At 43.3% G+C, this 23,103-nt stretch overlaps 1 protein-coding gene across 3 annotated transcripts in view; it reads right to left on the bottom strand.

Annotated features, from left to right (window-relative positions):
* Positions 1-23,103, bottom strand: part of FAM120A (family with sequence similarity 120A) — a 46,167-nt gene that overhangs the window by 6,620 nt on the left and 16,444 nt on the right. Inside the window, exons 7-15 of one of the 3 annotated variants that reach the window (XM_018084862.3) lie at positions 21,558-21,645; positions 17,925-18,149; positions 15,436-15,610; positions 9,380-9,629; positions 8,380-8,494; positions 5,064-5,273; positions 4,029-4,212; positions 3,012-3,158; positions 1,319-1,460 (exon numbers count right to left, since the gene is read on the bottom strand). In XM_018084862.3, coding sequence (XP_017940351.2) covers positions 1,319-1,460; positions 3,012-3,158; positions 4,029-4,212; positions 5,064-5,273; positions 8,380-8,494; positions 9,380-9,629; positions 15,436-15,610; positions 17,925-18,149; positions 21,558-21,645 — 1,536 coding nt within the window. The remainder of the gene's footprint in view (positions 1-1,318; positions 1,461-3,011; positions 3,159-4,028; positions 4,213-5,063; positions 5,274-8,379; positions 8,495-9,379; positions 9,630-15,435; positions 15,611-17,924; positions 18,150-21,557; positions 21,646-23,103) is intronic. The other 2 variants (XM_018084864.2, XM_029964653.1) reach the window with 2 other exon arrangements.

Here is a 23,103-nt window from a genome sequence, read left to right as displayed (position 1 = left end):
AGGAGGCCACTCTCCTGTTCATGCATCCTCATGAAAAATAGAACTGACGACCTCCCAATAACCTCACTTCAGTGGTGGAAAAGGTTATTTTGTCCACTGATACCCAAAAGAGCTTCGTGCCTCCTCACCTTCACTCATTCCCACTGTCTCCAGCTGCTGCTCTGGAGCAGCACAGGAGCCCCCTGAAGCCCACACAGGTACCTGACGGTTGTCTGAAACAACTAAAACAACACTCAATGCCTCTGTTTTGGCAACTAAATCTCATTCTAGAGAATTAAGTGTCCTCGAAGGTCAGCCCTGCTCTCACAGCAACGCTGTGTGCTGCTGCTGAACCTGTTCATCTTTGTTTCTGCTGCTCCTGCCTCTCCCTCTCCCCACAGCAGCTCCATTCTCCCAGGGCTTCAAATCAACCCATTTCCTCACTCAGCCCAACAAGACAAGCATTCCAACAGCTCTGGCTGACTCCAACAGGAAGCTTTATAGTACACATTCAAGTACATTAACAGAGAGAGGAATTCATGCAGTGAAGACTTAGTCCTTCAGACTGCAGTTCCCTAGCTCAAGGTGGCACAAATACACCCACTTTACTCCATTCAGAATACAGACAGACATAATATATAAATCACGTTACTTTGGGATTGTCTCCTGTAATAGACAGAACCTTAATTAAAGGTAAGTTCTGTAAGGCACAGAACCAGCACACCTATGGAAAAAATCTAATCTTAAAAGTAATGGACTAGATATTTTTGTAATAAAGTACTTGTTTCGCAGATATGTTGTGCCCCTGTAACTTCAGCTGTAGTTCAATGAAGTGGTAGAGCGGAAGAAATTAATATTCTTTTTAAGTGCAACTCCCACCACAACTGTAACAGAGAACTATTAATCCTAGAAGTGTCTTTCAGGTGTTTTCTGCTTCACAGTAGAATTACATAATGTAGTTGTTAAAAATCTTATCATGCTTCTTAAAATATGTCCTGCCATGAAACAGAAAGGAATTGAATGTATTGTGTTTGTTGCTTTCAGGGAAGAGAAAGCCCCTAACTCATTTCCTCATGCAAAACAAACCTCTCTGTGTGTATATATCTCTATCTCAGACTGAGTATGAATTTTATTTGTGCACAGATGCTTATACCTACCTGAATAACTGAATTAAAAGATTTTAAAAGGAATGTCAATGCTTTTCTTGAATATTCAGCAGGTATAATTGACCTTAGGTGTCCTCAAATGTGTCATATGCAGTCTCTACTTTTCCCTGTTTTCCTTGTTTCCCCAGTCATTAAATCCCACATGAGAAGCACGTTGCCAGGCTGGCACTTACCCTCTGGCTGGTCCTCCCACGGACACCACCTGCAGAGGAAATGGCCCTCTCCCCCCTCGTCCACGTCTGCTTCCAGCCCAATGGCCGACTACAGTGCCGGCAATTTCAAGTTTCCCTCCCTGAGAAGGAATAGGTTGGACTCCTGCACATAAAAGGAAAACCAAACCTTGATCTTCACAATCATCACAGTAAAGTTCCAAATGAATGGAAAGATGGTTTGCCCAGATTTCACCACATATCCCATTTCCTCTATGGATACTGGGAGACTATTGCTCATTTTGTGGTATTCCAGAAGTGTTAGAGCTCCAAGAGTCTGTTCCCTCCACCCCCTTTTTTTTAAAAATAGATATGAATTCTGAAAAATTAACTGACACGAGTGCTTCAGTTTCAGGGATTAAAATATACTTGAGAAAAGCCTCAAGAAACAAGGGGAACTTTACAAGCTGGATGAAGATTGGTTTTTTTCCTGCACTCCTAGTGAAGAAGTAATTCTTGCAGGTTCAAGGCACTTTTTAGCCAACGCCAAGTATCAGCATAAACCACACAGATTATATTTGCAGTAAAGAACTTACTAGGCAGGATTAGCTGTACTAACACTAAGTTGCTATGAAAATGCAGCATTTAAATTGATCTGGGTGTAGAAGGTGGGTTTATCCTTCCCCTTCCAAGAAAGCAGCTAAAATTTGCAATTGTCTAAAATGCAGCTGTAGCTTCTGTTCAAGTTGCTTATCTCTTAACACTGGCGTTTTGCCCTTAAAATTCAGCTCTAGGGCATAACACGTATTTTAAGAAATCCGGGTAAGTGGGACTGAGCCAGATGTTACTGGTAAGACCACCAGCGCCAAAAGAGTTACAAACCACAGCATTTATGCAGCACAATTAGTCTCCAAATGTTAATAGGCTGGGAACTACAATACTGATTACATCCAGAAGGTTCCTACTTTCCTGTGCAAGTCCTTCAGCTACAAATGCAGATGGTTTGCAGGGGCAGAGTTATTCACACATGAAGCACTAGAGGTATGTTTGCTCGTAGGATAAAAGCTCAGAGGCCAGAAAGAACAGCTGAATAAATATGAAAAAATTACCCTGACCAGGGCATTGGAATCAACAGGTTTCCATCATCCCACCTCATACAGGAGGTAAGCAACAGGCACACAGGTAGGGAACTAAATCCCACTCCTGTGTCCACGCGAGCACTGATGCCAGCAAGGAAGGGGTCAGCAGTAACAGTGAAGTCAGTCATGTCTACATTGGGTTTTTGCAAAAAGCTCAACTGCCTCAGATTTTGGAAAACGCCTGTTAACAGAGTGAGGCAGAGTCCAGCAGGTTACAGATCCCCCCTCGCCTTTTGGGGACAGGAGCCAGCCCGCCCCGTTGGGTTTTCGGGCTCTTCTGGCTCGGAGGAGGGTTTCTAGGCATGAGAGGAGGCTGGCGGCAGGGACGGGGAGCAGAGGACAGAGCCTCTGGCAGGGACGGGGAGCAGAGGACAGAGCCTCTGGCAGGGACGGGGAGCAGAGGACAGAGCCTCTGGCAGGGACGGGGAGCAGAGCGGACAGCAGCCCGGGCAGGCTCTAGAGAGGGAAGCTGAGACAGTTAGGGAGACAGGGAGTCAGGAAGAAAGCCTCAGACCAAACCGTACAGTGGAGGAAGCTGTTGCCAGAAGCTCTAAGAAAAGGGGTTTGGGTATAATTACCGCCCTGAAACTTGCTAGTCCTGTTGCTGTCATTGCCAGAGAAGGCTCCGGAGTGTCCTGCCGCTGCCGCCACCCGGAAGGCCCGGTAAGCGCCTGTGGCTACTGTTTCCCCATAAGGGCCTCCGAAGCCATAGACTCCTGTTAGACCCAGGGTAAAGAAAGACAGGGGAAAAGCTGTGAGGGGGCCAGGCATCTGGGAAGGCCCCAGCAGAGAGGCTGCTGCCTCCTTCCACCCTTCTGGAGCCAGCCAGGAGGGCCGCGCTCCTGTGGACCGGGCTCCTGTGGGTGATGCTGTACCACCACACCGAGGGAGCCCTGGCCAAAGGTGTCCTGCTGCCTCAGCCAGCACGGTGTCCCTTGTCCAAAGAGCATGCCTTGACCCTGGGCTTGGAATGGGATCCCAATTTCCATGGCGTTGTAAAGGCTTGGGACAATTTTTTGGCAGTGAGCTCTGCTGGCTACAGTCATGGCACCCCAGGAATGCCTGTGTCCATATCCATATACCTATGGGCCTTGGGACAGAGAGATTTTGAGGAAGGGAGCAATTCTAGGAACAGCCTGGAATGGTTGTGTCAGTATTTACACTCGAGGGTGCCAATGGTTAAATGACTGTAGCAAAACATGGAGGGGTGGGGAGGGTGAAAGGCTGTCCAACCCTGACAGTTAAACTGTGTCCGTTAATTTATAAACATTTTGAAGCAATGTACTGTGCAAGTCAGAGCCTTTTCATAACACCCAGTGTCCATCCATTCCTCTTTTTTCTAGTTCTACAATAACAGTAAAAATATTTTGATCTGGCACAGTTACTAAAATCCTGATGGAAATATGCACATTCCATATCACTGGGCTATGGTTAATAAAAGTAACACCAAAATACAGTCATTGGCACTTGCCAACACAAGCCAACCACTTGTTTTTATGTATTTTCTCTGTGAAACTGAACAGGAAAACGGATTTGTAGTTCTGGGGATGTGCAAGGTAAGGTAACGTGTGTGGCACCGCTGTCCCATCACTTACCAGCAAAGCCTCTCCCCCTGCCCTGAGGTGGTGGGACTGGCCCAAAGTGTCGAGGATACATAGAAGCTGGATAGAAAGGCATGGCAGGTGGAGGTGGGAAAGGGAGAGGATGGTTCTGCCTGGAGAAATTTAATCCTTCTAGGATGCTCTGACGCATCTTTTCAACCTTGGCTGCCTGCTCAGCCTAGGAATAAAGAGAAGGTCACAGAGGGATATTAAAATTCTCATTTCAATTGTATAAAACTACATTTACACAACAAATTCAAAGAAGAAAGCAAAACAATAGAAGAATAGAGACAGAATCATCATCCTAAACCTGGACTGCAAACCAGAGTCTGTGCAGACAGGCTGAAACATGCCTGGAGGGTTACAAGCCTGAGAGGGACCACGGCCACCATCAGTAGCCAAGCTAAGATCAGCTTCCCTTGAGTCAGAAATCAGAAGGGATATGATTTCATACCTCCCAAAAAATTAAAAGCAAAAAAAAGTTTTGGTCATACAGTATACTGTTGATTTTTATCAGTTTTTTGATTTTACAGTTAGATAATAATTTTGCATTATTTAGATACAACAAAAAACCCTACATGTGTATTTTAAGATTGTAAGAAATGTGTGAAGCTAAAGGACCTCAAGAATGACTTCACAGTCTGTAAAATCAGTTAGAAACCACCAATTTTCTTTCACTGTATACCCAGTGCAGCTTAGTTCTCTGGGACAGCCTGACCCAAAAAGGCAGGACTTGAACAAATGAGCAGAGAGTTTCCAACTCGGCCATTCACCATGGCATTCAAGTTTCAGTTTCCAGAGAGAAAAAAAATGAAATTTAAGTTGATGCCTCTTCTTCCAAATTTGCCCAAATGCCATCCCAATCATCAAGAGAAAAGGGATTAAACAGCAAAACCCACCCATCAGCCATTCACTTTGTACTTTCCTTTAAAAGCAGGGACATGACATGTGACATAAATGATAATAAACCCACCCCATCCAACCCTTCTGGGGACAAGGGACACTCCCTCACCGTGCTGAACTACACACCTGACCATCACAGAGGTCGATGAGCGGAACTTTCTCCCGGCTTGCTTTGATGAGCTTGGTCTGGAATAATTTCCCATCAAAATACATCCAGGGACAGCAGTGCTCCCATGGAATCGGCTGCCCGCAAGCATCGTTGGCAAAAAGAGCCATGTCCACCCCGCTCATAAATAGAGCAGACAGCTGGATTCCACGGGGGTCCAGATTCTCAATCTGTTGGAAAACATGCGAAAGTCAGTAAGATCGTCATGAAATGTAATTCAAAGTTATTCCAACAGTTACATTCTTTTCGAAACTCTTGCAGACAGAGAGATCTTAAAAGGTCATCCAGATTGTCACATGCTGGAGTAGAAGAATGCACCAGAACCTCTCGCCTGTGCATGCAGAGCTGCAGTCCTCAGGAAGGCTTTGGTTCCATCCATCCACTCTGGAGGCCAGAGATAAACCCAAATCCCTCTATTTTCTCAACAAAGTGCAAGAAACTATTTCTACAGACACTTAGAGGAAATTAGCAGTAGAAAACTTCATTAAAAATTTTATTCCAAATAATTATGTGCTTCTGAGATGTGCTGTAGAACGTTTCAGGAATGAGCTCATTGCCAGCATTCCATTTTTCTTCCTATATAACACATTTCCTTTCCAACTCCTTTATAATGGATTTTCTATTATCTTGATTTTGCTGTAAGAACACAACTCTTAATAACAAGGCAGTGTTTATGCATACAACAGTTTTATTTAGGATGCAGAATAGAGACACAAAGGTAAAATTAAATGGTGAATAATAGCTGATGGTAGAAGAAAAAAAGGATTGGATTGCAGCAAGTGTATTTTTAGCTCTGGCATAAGAAAATATCACTACTGGTGTTCTCTGAAATACTTCTCAAAATATCAGCCCTTTCTTGGGAACATTTTCAAGACCTTGGTATTAAACTTTAAAATTAAACTCCATTACCTTCCTTATGCATAAGCAACCTTTAAGGGCCCCAAGACTATCCAGCTCATTTTGCAGACAGCTGGGTTCAAACTCAGCTGTTCTTTCTGTCTGTATTCACAAGCAGTTTCATGTGAAGACAGTAACAACCCTGAGGAAACATTGCATCTTCCAGCTAACCAACATATCTTATAGAAGTTATCTGCATTACTTTGTGATTGAAAAATAAAACAATGTCTATTAAACCAAAATATTGTCTGCTGTTTATCACTAGTCATTTGTTTTGTGTTGGAATGGAAAGAGTATTTTCTCTGTGATTCCTTTCTTAGGTCTCTAAGACCAGCAATTTTCACAGTGAGTTTCTTCCTCTTTGCATCAGACCTTAAGAGAGGTGAGACTCTGGTGATTCTATAACTATAGATACCTCTGTCAAAATCTCTACCCTTAGATGTCATTTAGGTTGTGGGCTCACCATCCCTCGAAGTGTCCAAGGCCAGACTGGACGGGGCTTGGAGCAACCTGGGCTAGTGGAAGGTGTCCCTGCCCATGGCAGGGGTTGGAACTGGATGAGCTTTAAGGTCCCTTCCAACCCAAACCATTCTGTGATTCTATCATTTGTTTGTTGTGTTGTGTTTGGAGAATGGACATGGCAGATCAAGTGGCTGATACACAGCTGCTCTTTGATGCATCCAGCCTGGCCTACAAAACTGTCATTAGAATTTCTGCTGATACCCACAGGTACAATCACACAGCTTCAGGAGAGTTTGGGGCAGATGCCTTGAACCACCCTCTCATGAGCCTTTGGAAGACTCTGCTACACTTTGCCAAGTGCAATGCTTGTCCCCTCAGATGGGCTGCCTACATTCCTTCTGAGCACACAGGATAACTCAAGGCCAGGTCATTCCTTTGCAGAGGTTGGCCACATACTGCCCTGAAGACAAAGCACTGCTCCTCCAACATGGACAGAGCTGCTCTCTGGACCAAACCCCTGGGGTTCTGAAGGGCCCAGTGAGCACACAGGGCTCCCAGCACAAATGTCCAGTACACACCTTGAAAAGGAGCTCCAGCACACACCTGAACAAGTCTCCTGACAACTAGGAACTATGGTTAGGCTGCTTTTAAGGAATTGCCCACAAGCAGCACTCAAAACCATACTCAGGAGCCATAATAAGGTTATAACCCACGTCAGCAGCGATACAGTCCCAAGTGTTGCAGCAAACAAGTGGCTGTGCATGAATTCATGGGGTGTTCACTGTGCTTCACATTTTTTTCAGCAATGAGGGAAAGGACAAATAAATGTCTTCCTGATGGATTGTATTGATCTCTTTATTATTTTTCTGTTGACATTCATCCTTTGGTATAAGGGAAGAAGGTTTTTGCTTTCTCTTAACTCTGCTACTACCCTTGCTAACACGTGAATTGTCTACTTGCTGTGTGCCAAGTTCAAAGAGATTTTGTAATGGATTTGGTTTTCTTCCCCTTGCAGTGACTAATACTTTTATATCTAAGTGTCGAGTTTCCATGAGCAGATTGATTTGGTTTATGGATTGAGGCTGAGAAGTCCTTGCCAGGGTGCTACAGGCAGGAACCCAACTCACACTCCACTTGTCACCCACAGAAGAGAAACAGTCACTTGCTGGCTTTGAGGAAACCTCTTCCAGACCTGGTATCAAGTGACAAAATATACCTTGGAAAAGCCTAATAGCTGGAATATGTGTGAACTTCATTGTTGTTTCTCCTGAGAAGAGGGATGCTAGAACTGCTGCTGGTGTCAACTTGGGAAACAAATGCCACCTCCTCCTTGTTGCTTTACCTTCTGTATTTACAACAAGGATACCACACTAACTGTGAGTTAGCCAGCAGTATTTACCTCATGGAGCGCCACTGTACTAGAAAAAAAAATTGAATGTTTGAGATTTTAACTTTTAAAATCCTCAAAATAATGATATTTACAGTTCTAAGAGTATTCATAAACTGTTTTACTTCTTTCCCCTGCATTTTTTCACTCAAGATTATATAAAAGTCTCTCTCCATTTGTACACTTAGCTGCAAAAATCTTTTGAGTGTTGAATCATGAGAAAATACCCAGGTTAGTATTTATAAACAGTCACACAGGGAAGAAGCCTTTCTTTTCCCGTATCTTTTCAATGGAAGCAGATTTGTTTCCAAGACACAAACTTAAGAAATTGCGAGAAAAGGTTCTGCAGTTACCTATTCAACCAGTGAAACAGAACAGATTATCAATCTCCACCACACGTGAAACCACTAAGAGTAAGATTTTGAAAAGTACAGGTGATTGTGCAAGACTCTTAGTGAGACAGGCACGTACACATCAGCCACTGCAGTTAATTCCCAGGTCAGCTGGGAAGTTATACAGTTAAGAATTACCTTGAGTTCCTGAAGCTGGTCAGGTTCATAGAGCTTTGGAGACAATGCTTGGGCAAGGAAAGCATCCAGTTCCTGGCGGCGCAGAATGCGAACCCCCGGCCACTGTACCATGTACCTGCAGGGAAGGACAACCTTACTCAGCAGCCTCTTACTGGGTAAACAAGAGGGATTTTATGTGATCAGAAATCACCACTGTATACACAGAACATGTGACAGGAGAGAAACATGCTGTCCCAATGAAATGAGGAGCTTTACCACTTGGACTACTTTTTCTGCGTACTAACTATTCTAGAAGGAGAAACAAAGGAGTTTCGATGCTCAAAGGCCAAAATGAAGTTCAGTGGAACCAAAGACAAAGTTTACATTTATCACTCTCATGTGCAACATGCCACCCTAGGATTCTGTCAGAATTATGAGCTAGTTGTGCTGAATAATTACCCCAAAGGTAAGCACCTCCCAGTTCCTCAGTTTTCAATCTGAAAATTAAACACATCAGGGTCCTGGACTTTGTGTGACTTTCCCTTTGGAAGGCTCAAGTACAGAACTAACACTTCTACCATTGGTTATCATCATCTCAACTGGATGAGCAATTCTAACCCAGGGAGCCTCACACACCACAGGCAGAGCATCATCACATGAGCTTCACATCCTGATAAGCTGCTGTGCAGCTGTTCTCTGAAGAACTCCCTCTTTTGCTGTGCAACTTCACCCACGAGAGCCTCTGAGGCCCCAAATATTATTTTTCAGTAAGCTGAAGCCTCAAGTATAGCAAGGGAAACTAATGCAAATGCTACATCGGCCTCTTTGCAACACAAGATCTTTTTCCTCTTCCCTTCAATCCTCAACAGATCGAAAAGAACCAGTGACTACACAACACGCTTTTCTACGGCCAAACCAAACCCCCATTCCTAGTGACCTTGCAAATAGGAATTAACACTTTCTACAGAGATTCCACAGTAAAACTTTCCTTGGCTCTGGTTTCCCTGGAGGTGTCACTGACCTTAGCACACAGCAGAGCACCATAAGATGAGTGGGCACGTTAGTTGGGTTGAGCATTGCTGGTGTGTCCGATCGCATACAGGCCAGAAACGCCCTCATCCGTCGGTTCTTGTCCTCCACGGCTTTGCCCAGCCACAGCTTCTTCAGGTTGGGACAGGTCCACTCCCTGAAGGCAAGGGCTTCCACCAGCTCAGGGGTCTGGGGAGATTTGCCTTTGTAAGCAGCCCATTCCTTAATTATCACCGGTGAAACTGCAGAACGGCAACAGCAGAAAGAAACCGGGCTGAGTTAATATTTCATAGTTCAGCATTTATTTCAAACTTCATATGCAGGAGATTTGGATCCAAAAAGCATTACTTTGAGACTGCAATAGGTACCAGTGTGCTGGATTATACTGCCAAAATGGTAATTCAAACCCTGCATGAACCACCTTTTAATTGTGATCACTTACAAATTCAGTGCATACAGACAGGTGTTCTCTAGGAACGTTATGCTAATATTTTCAAATGAATATACAATGTAAAGGAACTATATATATATTTTTCTAAAGCAAACAGCACCATTTCCCCATCCCTGGAAGTGCTGGACAGGGCTTGGAGCAACCTGGTCTAGTGGAAGGTGACCCTGGCACATGGCAGGGGGTTGGCACTGGATGGTCTTTAAGGTCCCTTCCAACCCAAACCATTTTGTGATTCTCATCCGAAAACGCAATTTTCCCCTAAAATATCTGTGTCATGGATCAAAAGCCTAAAGTGATAAAAACAGTACATAAACACAAATATATTCCATGTGTGTTCTTTTAATAGCAATATGATCCTAGTGATTTTACTTGAATCAGATTTAATCCTGATATTACATTTGTCCATAGTTGTTCAACTACTGCAATGCAACGAGATCTCAAATATGGGCAAATTAGGGGGTTTTTGCCTAAAAATTTTATAAAACATTACTTTACTGAAGTCTTCCCATTTATTGCACTGCTTTCTATGAAGAGGTTAGTGGGTTTTGCCTAGGCTCCCTTTCATGCACATCAGAACAAAGCCAGTTCACTCTACATGGCTGCTAAATCATCTCCCTTTTTCCACTTGAAGGCAACTAGAACAGAACACAAGCTCACGTCAAGGCTGAGACAAGATACCTTTGGCCTTGGAGCGACCCCAAGCCCAACAGCCCACAATGTGTCTGCACCCTTCTAACTCCAAGCCCAGCTATGTAGTGTGGAAAGATTCAAGGAGCTTGTTAGTGCAGGTTCAGGTTACAGCCTGGGGAGATTCCCTGAGGAGTACAGACCTGCTCTTTCTGCTGGAAACCCGCTGGGTACAGACCAAGGAGCGTGTCCTGCTGCTGCCAGCGCAGCTCTGATGGCTACAAAGCCCTCTTCAGCAGTAAGGCTGCAGCCTTACAGGGGACTCCACAGCCAGGGGCAGGCAAAACACGGCAGAGGTGACAGTCAGGATTAAAGAAAGGACTTCCAAAATATCCCAAAGCACTCTCACGCTTTCTGGGAATAAACCCAGCCTAGTATTGTAGTTACCCTTCACAGAGCTCAGGGCAGTTTTACAAAGATCATATGCAGCAATGCAAACAAACATTCTGATATATTTAGTTGGTAGCCTCACTACGAAATCATGTTCTATTTTGGTTGCTCCCAGGTTTTATACACACTCTGAAGATGGGCTTTAACAGGCAGCAGAGCTACCCCATCACTGGGGTCCAGCTCATCACTGGGTTTCTATACTTGCTTAGGCCTGGAACAGCAAACACAAACAAATAAAAGGATGTATTTTATGTAGGCTTTTAAACTCTCTTGCAATTGTTTTAGATATCAAAAGCAAAACTGTACACATCACCAGTGTTCCACTGCTGTTTCTTTCACTTAACACATACAGACCTCAAGCTTAGAAGAAGGGAATGTTTTATGTCCAAGTTTTCTATCCTATGTTTTAACCATCAAATCTGGTTCTAAGCTTTTAATCTGGGGATGAGAACTTCCATGGCCTGTGAGGTTAAGGCCACAGCAAGAGTACCTCAGTTTGCTCTTTAGTCACATGCTGCCTCCAGGTCACGCTAGAGATCCACACTGGCTTTTATGTTTTGCTAAATAATGATTATAATATCCAAGAAGCCTAGAATGGTTTGAAGCCATCTTAAAGATAACCTCATTCCAATTCCCTGCCATGGGCAGGGACACCTTCCACTAGCCCAGGTTGCTCCACCCTGGCCTTGGACACTTCCAGGGATGGGGCAGCCACAGTTTCTCTGGACAACCTGTGCCAGGGCCTCTCCACCCTCACAGGGAAGAATTTCTTCCCAATATCCCATCTAACCCTGCCCTCTTGCAGTGGGAAGTCAATCTCTCTTGTCCTGTCCCTCCAGGCCTCTGCCCAAAGTCCATCTCCAGCTCTCCTGGAGCCCCTTTATGCACTGGAAGGGGCTCTAAGATCTCCCTGGAGCCTTTTCTTCTCCAGGCTGAACAGTTCTCCCAGCCTGTCTCCATAGCAGAGGTCCTCCAGCCCTCAGAGCACCTTCATGGCCTCTTCTGGACTTGCTCCAGCTGGTCCATGCCCTCCCTGTGCTGAGGACCCCAGAGCTGGACACAGGTAACCATGCTTTTTGTGGGATGGTTTAACATGGAGGTCAGTCAAGTGGTTCAGCAAACTCTGAGTGATGGGGTGAGGAATTGCAACTGTATCCATCCACAAGCAACTGTAGTACTCTTCACCCAAATTTAGCATTTAACCTAAGAGATTGATCCAGGACTTGTCCATATCTACTTAATTCTCCAGGGCATTTCTTAAACCTTTGACAAATCTGTACTGGGACTGCTGCCAAACTCACTGCAACCTCAGCTGCCCGAATCCCTGTCCTCAGAGGGATGTGTGGTGCTTCCTCCCGTGACTTCCACCAGGACATGAGCAATGCCTGTCCTCAAGACTACATCAGCTACAACCAGGACCAGTGTGTTCAGCCCCATCACCGTGCTGATCACACTGTTTTTCACACCAAACCTCGTCCTGCTGCTGCTCAGCAGGTCTGAATACTGACAGAGGCCCAGGTTACCACACCATCTATGGACTCTGCTTTGAACAGTGCACTCACGACACGCTAAGGTCGATCCAAATAACAAGAGTCAGCACGAACCTGCAGGACAGTAACCTGCCTGAGGAACACTCGAGTGCTGTCACAGGCTCTGAAGGCACCACAGCACCCTGTGAGAGCTCTGGCTGCCAAGCACAGCTTAGGTGGTTCTGGCCTTTACTCAGTTTCCGTGCCGTGAGGTGCCCGGTGCCACCAGCAGCCGAGTTGGCAAATGCAGAGTTATCAAGCCTCATTTTTAACCTTGCAATCCTTACTGACAGCCCAGCTTGAGCTCAGCACGCCTGAGTGTGCACAAGGGCTGCTGCCCAAGAGTCACGGCTTTCCTCTTGGCAGTGCCAGCACCGGCTGAGTACGTCCGTGATGGGGAACAGCACAACACAAGGTGGCTGGGCTTAAAATAACAAACCCTGGGATCCAACCAGGAACTGTGACAGCTTGTGCGTTTTGCCACCGAGCAGAAAGGGCAGACAGTTTCACTACACACATGTATTTATCAGAACATGGAGATAACCTGATCCAGGGCTTGACAAGCAGAGCAAGGGAGACCCTGAATTTCCAGCTCCTCCTCAGGAAAGGCAGCACAGCCAGCACCGTGCCCTTGGCAGCCAAACACAACCAGGCACTCTGTGACCCAGCCCCTCCCGTCCTCTGGGAGCAGAGATGAGACTGGGTACAGCAAAGCCATCACTTAGCAGATACTGATCACTGAAGAACCCCACTGACTGCTGCTGCTGTAGTTTCTTGTTGCCTTTTCAACTTCACACAAAAAATAATGGTTTAGAAGACAGGAAGCCACCCGTTTCATGAGAGATCCATTATTTTGCCATCTATATATTTAGTAATAATCCCAATGTGTCAGTTTATTATGCATTTTTCACAGCCTCACATAACCCTCACATGCAATATACTTGCCAATTATTCAGGCACTATTATTAAGCTGCCAGTGTTATGGTTTGTACAACAAAGATGACAGGATTTTAGGTATTAATATTCATTACCTCTCTACATAAACCTTAAGGACAATTTACATTTCTTTAGAAACTGATTTCTTAATTCTCTTAACATCTCTCAATTCCTAAATTTTCTCTTAATTGTCTTCATTACTGTGTTTCAGCACTTACTCATTTTTGAGTGCAGCAAAATAATTTAGACAGTGAAGGAGAATAAGCATCACCAGTTCATTACAGCCTGGATCCTCAGAAAACTTAAGAGAGGGTTAATTGACCTGCTTTGCTGTTTTAGACACTGTTCTCTCCTTGCATCCTCCACAGCCTGCCCAAGTCTTGATGCTTTGTAAAAGAGGTGACTAAAACAGACACGTCCCTGCACCACAGCCTTTTCACACCCCACACCTGCATCGCAGCCCAAACCCATCTTTACTGCCACTGCCAGCTTTGCAGTGAAGCAAGGAACTTTTGGGCAAATGTTCAAATTTTTTTTTTTTTGGCTTTTTTAAGAGCTTGGTCAGTCCTAAGCTAGAAGTAGGTCAGTAGCTGGATGCATCCTGCAGCAAGATTTGCCAGAGCTGCCGTAACTAAACCAAGTCAGCAGCAGCGTGCTGAGCCTAAAGTGAGAATAAACTCAGAAAAGCAGGATACATGAAGAGAAAATAGAGATTATTTAGGTTTCCCCACTAGCCTACTGGGGATATTCTATGTTTACAAGATAAAACCTGAAGCAGACCTCCAGCACTCAGCCAGTTCACCACAAAAATGCTGTAGTACACTTTTAAGGACAGGAGTCTCACAAGGATAAATGAAGAATGCAAATAACGTCACTATTTGAATCCTGAAATAACCTTGTAACCCAAAATACTACTACGCTTGTGTGAGTTTAAAGAAAGTAGCAGTTTGTGACTATGTGTGCTGAGGTATTATTCAAGCAGGGTAAATAGTGATTCCCACATAAAAACTGGCAAAGATAAGCAGCTTTTCAAACATCACTGGGAGATTATCATCTTCACTACAAACATACAAAAACATTTCACAATTACAAATGGAAAGAGCAAAGGGAATGGATATAAAGTTTACAACTGATACTTATTTTTATTCTTTTACACATGAAGCCTGTGAATGATGATTCCATGCATTCTGAATACCTGATTCTTAAATTTAGCCTAGCAACAGCAGACTCCTACATAGAAATACATGTGCTACAGATGTGCACTGAAGGCTTCAGCATTCCTGTAACCTTCATAAGCTGTTACTGCAAAGTTCAGTCATTTCTTTTCATGCATCATCATAAGAAAAACACTCTAGAACAAGGAGTTTTCTGGAAGGACAGTAATTCCTGGAAGCTGAAGACTTAAAAAGACAAATTCCAGACTACTGAGATGATTAACATCTATCCCCCTCTGAACAAGCCAAAGAATATTTGATAAAGCTCTTTGCAAAAGTTTAGCCTGTCCCCACCCACGTCTACCTTTGCTTACATTACACCTGATTTCTGTGGGGCTTAAATCAGGTTTTTATATGCCAATACCTGAAAGGCACGACAGTCTGGCAGATTTCCCTGTGTCCCTTTAATGACACATTTGGGAAGACACAACAGCTTAATCTGTGTACCTCTCACTTCTGAAACAAGCAGGCAGATGTGTATGCGTGTGCAGAGAACTAAGTTTCCTAAATCCAGCCCTGTCATACACTTGGAAATGACATCCCAAACCGACGTTCCTCACTGCAGCTCTGGCAGCAGCTTGAGCAGATGTGTTCAAAACCAAACCCCAGAGTTTGCTTAGAAATGGCAATATTTACAGTTTTTAAACTATGACAGCAAATAAAATTTGAAATTAACTACATCTTTTTCTCTTATCCATGGGATACAATAAGCCAGAAATCCCTCTGGCCTTAGCTACATCAACAAAATCTTCGCAATGATTCCCAATCAGATCATGGCACAAGTGGCTGGGAAACCACAGCAAAGGCAAGAGGAGTAAAGTGTGGGTTCTGCAGTACGTACATTCTGGTGGAAGTCTGTTCTTTCTAAAAGCAAGCCTTTCAGTTTTCTTTCTGCTTTCTGCCAAACTAAACAGGACTCCGTAAACATACTGACGCACTGGCCTATACAGGAGAGCAGCAGGAGGCAGGTCTTTGTTGGCTTCATCTTCTATAGAAACGGCGATTTTGATTTCACCCTTTGGCAGGAAAGAAAGCAGAGAAATATGACATGTTACAGTGAACAAAAAGCATTCAGGTATCACAGGAACCCAATCCAGCTCTCAAATCCATCTCAGCTGGTCACAGATGTGATCCAGCAGTAACGTGGATCTCAGCTCGGGGCAGGTAACACCAGGGCAGGATTGCCCCAGCCTGCTTCTTCTCCTCCCAGCCCTGACTGATCATTCCTGTTGCTTTCCTCTTTCTTTTCTCCATTATAAACACATTTGTTTGTCTGGATTATCTGCATGTGAGAATTAACTAAATAGTGATCTGCAAATATGGGCACTTAGAAGAGAAAAACAGCCCACATGGAAATAGATTAATGTGCTTTTAGACAGTCAAAGCACATTTAAAGCTGATATAGATTTCAGGAAGTTATTTTAAAAAAATATTCATGCTGTCCAAAAACACCAGTCTGAATTTTTCGTGCAGGATTTGAAACATTACTGAGGACTTACAGCAACAAACAACACTGTGAGAATACCTGGCCAAAAAAATCCTAACTGGGAATTACCTGAGTAAGGCTGGGTTTGAATACACATAAATAAAATGTTAGCATTTTATACATTTTCAGAAAAAAAAGCATGAAAGAACCGTCCAACATTTTTCTCTCAGAAAAGCAGCAACACTGTTTTCTGTGACTTGCATATCCAACCATGCTAAAATATTCTTGGAAAATGACTGACTTCACTGCACTGCCCCCAAATATCAACCTTTATTTTCAACATTGACAAGAAAACACTCCGTTGTGCTACTTTCTCTTAAAAAAAACCCCACAAACATTTAAATTATACCAATAAGGAATCCTAAGGTGACATCTCAGAGTGATTACAGTAGGATATTGTCAGGTTTAGCTCAGAGAACACTACCTTAGGTGTATGGCATGTCTGAAAGGTGTCTCTGCATAACAGCAACATAACCTGGAACACCTCTACGTGCCCATTTCTAAAGCACCCCCATAACTGCACCACAAGGTTCAACAGTCCTGCAGTCCTGCACTCAGGTCACAACAACCCCCTGCAGCTCCAGGTATGGGGAAGAGCGGCTGGAAAGTGTCTGAGCAGAAACAACCCTGGGGGTGCTGGTGACAGCAGCTGAACGTGAGCCATGGTGTGGCCACAGGCCCAGGGCAGGGACTGTCCCCCTGTGCTGGGCACTAGTGAGGCCACACCTCAAATCCTGGGGTGAGTTTTGGGCCCCTCATGACAATAAAGATGTTGAGGTGCTGGAGTGTGTCCAGAGGAGGGAAGCTGGGGTAGGTCGGGCTCTGCTCCCAGGGCACAAGGGAGAGGATGAGAGGAAACAGCCTCAGGTGGCATCAGGGGAGGTTTAGACATTAGGAAAAATTTCTTCACCAAAAGGGCTGTTCAGCCCTGGCACAGGATGCTCAGTCACCACTCCTGGAGGGATTTGAAAGACATGTAGATGTGGCACTTGGGGACATGGTTCAGTGGTGGCCTTGGCAGTGCTGGGTAAACAGCTGGACTTGATCTTAAAGATCTTTTCTAAATGACTCTGCAATTCTATGACTAAACAGGAAGTAGTATTTAAATATGCCAAGAATATTTGGCTATGCAAAGTGTGAAGCAGAACTGGCATTGATGGTCTTCACAGACCTTTTGATTCTTCTCCACTTTTCTTCGACAAAGAAGTGTAAGAACACGGCAGCAACACGAGCTGTGGTGCAAAACAAACACATGGGAAATAGGAAATCCAAACCTCAACCTCTATACAGCAACTTTTGGTTTGATGGACTTCAGATCTGCCTGTGGTCCTTATTGTCCTGAAGTGGATTTTTAAGGTGAATAAAGGTTAACAGGAGTGGGGACAGTTCCATTTTGCTGCTGCTGGTACAAAAGGGATTTCTTAGAGCTGCTCTATTTCTCTCAGGGCCAGCTATCAACGATGTGAGGGATCAGATTGGGAGGGAAAACAATCTCAGTACTTCTGAATGCTGAAAATAGAAAAGACTTGGCACAGACACCAAAGCACATACGAAGGAATTTTTAGATGGAAACGGACTCTGCATAAACACACACACAGAGACATATACACACATGCTTATAGATATAAAAATACTACATATAGTCAGAAAAAAATTATTTTGTAAGTAAACACTTCTAATTATAGTATTCTCATACTTATTGGAACAACAGAAGGACTAAAAAGGGACCAGAACTCAGAGCACTAAAAAGGACGTAAAAATCTGATACTCTTTAGCCAGGAACACCAGAGCAATTATCTTCACAGAATCATTATCTCACAGTACCTCACTTTTAAATGTCATACCTTGGTTAGGACATGAAAGATGTAGGGATACATTAACCCTTTCTTGTGCCTGTGCTCTGCCACTCGTAACACTTCAGGTGCCACTGGAGGTAATGGAGGGGTAGTAATATCCATGTGGTTTCTGGTGGGCATGGACAACAGGCATGGGATTTGTGGATTACTGGTTTGATTCCCTTTGACATCAGCTGCCTGACTTCCTGAAGAAGCACTAGAGGAACCTTCTGCCTGTAACAGAACATACAAAATAAAGTGCTTTGGATGTGTCCAGAAACATACCAGCAGACCAGCCAAGAGAAACAGCAAATTTCCTCCCTCGCCCCCAATGAAAACAGTAAATCTTCACATCACGCAGTTGCAGTGTGTAGAATCATTATCCAAAGTTGGCTGCAAGGTTTTCAGAAAATAGAAACCTTCAGCCAGTGTTTGCTAGCAGCAGCAAATTACCAAGAAAATAAATATTATGGTAAAGCTTTAACTTATTAACAGCAACAGTAATTACTATTCTCTTTAATTTTTAACTGCACAATACAGAAGGGGACTGACGGCCTTTTAATGACATGTGAATGGCCTCTTAACTCAGTATTTCCAAGATACTCCCAACTCAGTGTGTGAACTGACAGTCCCAAAGTGTGTAATTTATCCAGACTTTCATGAACACATTCCTTCTCATCTCGCAGTTCCAGATAGAGCAGGGAGAAGGACACAGTTCCATTTGATAACATTTAGAATACACAGTGTTCGAACTCAAAAGCCTTGTAAAGGTTTGCTGGGTTCTGTTTAGTTTTTAAACATAAAATTCTTTTGTCTCAGAAGACTGTAAGAGAAAATGGCAATGTTTTCCGACCACGAGATTAAAGTGGTATTTTATTCCTGTTCTAGAAATGCAATTCACAAACTTAGGGGAAAAATCTGATGTGTAAAAATACACTGTAAACCTCCCAGTGAACAAGCCTTTTTAAAGATTTATGTTGATTCCTCACAGATACAACCAAAAAAAGAAGAGTTCATTCCTAAAAAGCCTGGTCTTCAAAACTGAAAGCTTGTTTTAGCTTAAGAGTTTATATTACCTTTATGTCCATAAACTATTATAGCAATAGTAAAAACTTTTGGGACTGAAATTTGATCACTTCATCCATCATCCGTATTTTCACAATATGTGTAAAGAAGTTCACGTGCCTCCTAAGACTTGAAAAGCAAAGCCAAAAGAAAAATGGCCAAAGCATGAAATCCCCCAGAATATGTAACATAAAAAACAGGCCCAAAGAAGCTCAGTTTGTTCACTTCAGGTCCATGAAAAATAAAAACCTGCATGCAAGCATCAAAAAAATCCCACACAGATTTTCAAAAATCTTCTACAAAAACATGTACAGTAGTAAAAACTGGCTCTAGTACAATATCAAAGGGCAACATTATTTTCAGATGACATTTTAAGCACACAATCAAAGAGTATATTACCAAAAGATTGCATTTTAGTTGGTAATCTAGACTTCATTTGAATTATAAAAATGAAAATATATGACAAAATGGTTAAAACCTGGAAACCACAACACTTCCAACACAACATGCTAATACCAGCTGCTTTTATAAACAAAAGAGCTATCATAGCTCTATTAAATCTTTGTTATATTATCAAATATTTCTTTATCAAGTTAGAGATTTTTGCCTCTGTCATCTACTACCCCAACAACTATAAGTCAGCAATCCTGGAGCACATGAGGAGTTTACAGAACTACCAAATACTGGGGGCACGCAGGGAAGAAGAGAAAAAAAACCCTACACGACATCTGCACTACCCAGTTTCTTCTGGATCAGCTCCAAAGATATTCCAACACCCAGCCTGAGGAACTACCACAGTTAAAAGGTGGTGGTTTTTTTTTTTAGTAATATGCATCCAGCCAAATGAGATGAGCTTACCTTTGTCATGTAGAATCAGGCTGTGAGACAACTGCAAGGAATTTAAGTCAAGTGAAAGGAGTGTCAAGATTGCTGCTACCTGCCTGATCTCTGCTGAATTTTCAGCACTTTGCCTCAGAAATTCACACAGTTCACTCAGCTGAAATCTTCACAGAACCACAGATTGGAAGAGACTTCCAAGCCCACCTCATTCACCCCCTGCCATGGGCAGGGACACCTTCCACTGTCCCAGGTTGCTCCAAGCCCCGTCCAACCTGGCCTTGGACACTTCCAGGGATGGGGCAGCCACAGCTTCTCTGGGCAACTTCTTCAGGAAGTACTGCTTCTTTTTTCAATCACTAATATTCACCTCTCTAGGAAATGAGTTTAGCTATAAAATGTACTCACAATTCTTCCTGTCCTGCTCAACAGACGCAACTGTCTTCTCCTGCTCCTGAAGGCTGAAGAAGTGGTTTGATAATAAAAAAACTGGCAAGTAAAGCTCAGGAGCATTTATCTATTAAAGTGGATGCATTTAAGTCAGCCTGTGTGCAAACATCTATTGGGAAGTTTAATCACTGCCTGTACAGCTCTAATTTTGGGTCTATCAGGACATGCAGCCAGAGCTGTGCAGTGGGTCTGACCCAGCCATTGCTCCTCCAACCCAGCCACTGCTCCTCCCTGGGACACACTTGGGCTCTGGCAGGGGTCCACAGGGCTGCACACATGGCACAGTGCAGAGATCAAAGGGATGGAATAGCTCAGATTAGCATTTGCATACGGTGACTAATCCCCAGGCAGATACAGTTATGGTAGGGTCTGCACGAATTAGGGTCTGCACAAATAACAACTGCTGAGGGATGAAATCACCCGCCTGAGATTTTAAGCACAAAACCCAAGTTTACTGGAATTCCTATGCAGGGAAAATGTTTTGTTTGTCTACAGTGTAATTAACTCAAGATTGGTGGTTTTGACACAATTAACAGTTGCTGTACAGCTCTACCAAAAAGGCACAGGAGATACTAAGTCCCTTCCAACTCAGATTCTTCTGTGAAATCCTCTGAATGCTCCTTCCAAACACGGATCACACTTGGAATACACACCATTGTATTCTCCATTTGACAGTGGTTTGAAATCTTGAAGGAATTTAATAATGTTAAGTCTTTATCAAGGGCTTATCTAGCTCATCCTTGCCTAGCTAAGCAGCAATACACTGTAACTGGTCTCAAGGAACTCCTTTAACATGTACTGCATGAAATTCCTACCACAAAGGACTTTTGTCTCCTCAGCTGAGCTTTAATGCACCTCCTGTGGTCTGTGGCTGACACTGATGTGTGTGTGAGCTGTGCTTACTGCACTGTGGGTTACAGGACATGGACTCTGACCCCATGGACACTCAGATTGTTACACTCCTTCCTGACAAATCAGACTAATGCACCACTGCAAACCTGGAGAACAACACTGAGGGTGAGATTGTTGGCTAAGGGCCAAACGAGGTTATTGATTTGTTTCTGGTTTATATCCAGTATTTTCTAACACATCCTATTTAATATTCATTTTTATGTATATCCTACAATGTCCTTCTTTCCTGGACTTTAAAGCTGTTGTTTCGTAATTCACAAAAAGGTGTAGAAGTTTGCACTAAACCCTATGGATTGATATTGAAAATCCTCCTTGAAGTTTGCTGTAAAGCTTTAACACAAAATAATGAACTGTGCAGTTTGGAACTTCAGGAAATACCTTTGTTTGGTCTCCCAGCTCTCCACGTGTTTGACTTTCTGACTGGGTTCCTGGTTTTTCCCAGCCTACTTTGTTCCCACTGACATGGCTGAAGAACGACAGAAAGAAAAACATCATATTAAAGTCCAGTTTAAGAGACAGTAGGATAAATCCTTGGTGTCTGGAACTATTTTGGTTTTAAGGGATGTTTTCTATTAGAAATGTCCATTTGTAGGAGTCTTGAAGAGACTTGAACACCAACATTTATTCATTTACTCTATGTGAACATTTGGATCGTATTTAAAAGCTGCATATTATGATGACTAGATAATGTTCACACAAGAAACATTCTTGATTGATCTTTAAATATTTGTCACTATGCCAAGGAATTCTCTCAATTAGAAGACTTTCTTCAAACCATGATATAAATGATATAAATGTCTAGATTTCAGTGCCTGAATTTATTGCATAAAATGCAAAAGGAACACTACAAAAAATGCTGAAAAATCCCTTAGTGTGTTTTTTCTAATACAGGCACATTTCCAGTTCTGCACTGCATGGAAGCTATGCAAACCTACTTGATTTACTAAGCAAAACACAGGATAATATTTAAAGCTGTTAGAACGCATCAGAAATCAATGTCCAAGCAATCATACATCACTGTACACACATCCAAAATATAATACCCTGTAGAATCACAGAATCATTAAGGCTGGAAAAGCCCTCTAAGATCACCAAGTCCAACCATCAACCCAGCACCAACACCATGTTCACCATTAAACCGTGTCCTCAAGGGCCACATCTACACGTTTTTAGAACACCTCCAGGAATGGTGACTCCATCACCTCCCCAAGCAGCCTGTGCCAGGGCTGGACAGCCTTTTCAGTGAAGCCTTTCCCTAATATCCAGTCTGAACCTCTCCCTGGCACAGCTTGGGGCCATTTCCTCTTGTTCCCTGGGAGCAGAGCCTGACCCCCACCTGGCTCCAGTCAGAAATATTGGTGCAGTAAAGCAGAACAGAGCAAACCCAGTTACACTCCTGCTTTGCTCCATGAGGGCTTTTATGTCACTGTCCAAAATGGTAAAGTTCTGACATTCACATCAGGTTTCTTTGCAAAGCCACATTATCCCCAAATTTAAGAAGTGTAAACACTGCAAGTTCAGTGAAGTTCCACAGTTTTTAGCTACTGTAATTTTAATGAATTATACTGTGAGGTAGGAATATTTCTTTTATACAAAGTAAAGAACTGGAAGGCTTTATGACATTTACCAAAACCTCGCTCTCTCAATAAACCATAAGGGCAGGAGTGGAAAAACACCCAACATTATTTGGCTTTGAATTCCTGCTTAAGGAACACGGTAATGAGACTGAACCACGCATTTGTCTGCAGTCACAGTGACCCAAAACTATCTTTTTAAGGTCTATCATTTCACTGATTTGCAGATTTCTGCAGGACCAGGACTTGGACTTCAATGATCCTTGTGGGTCTCTTCCAACTCAGGGTATTCTATGATTGATTCTATAATTCTTACTTTCAGGATACCAGTAAACAATTTTGAAAGGAAA

Source organism: Manacus vitellinus, unplaced genomic scaffold, assembly GCF_001715985.3.
Source record: "Manacus vitellinus isolate BGI_N305 unplaced genomic scaffold, ASM171598v3 scaffold_77_pilon, whole genome shotgun sequence".
Taxonomy (NCBI): domain Eukaryota; kingdom Metazoa; phylum Chordata; class Aves; order Passeriformes; family Pipridae; genus Manacus; species Manacus vitellinus.
Note: the sequence above shows the minus strand (reverse complement) of the source record. Positions and strands in the feature narration are given on the sequence as shown.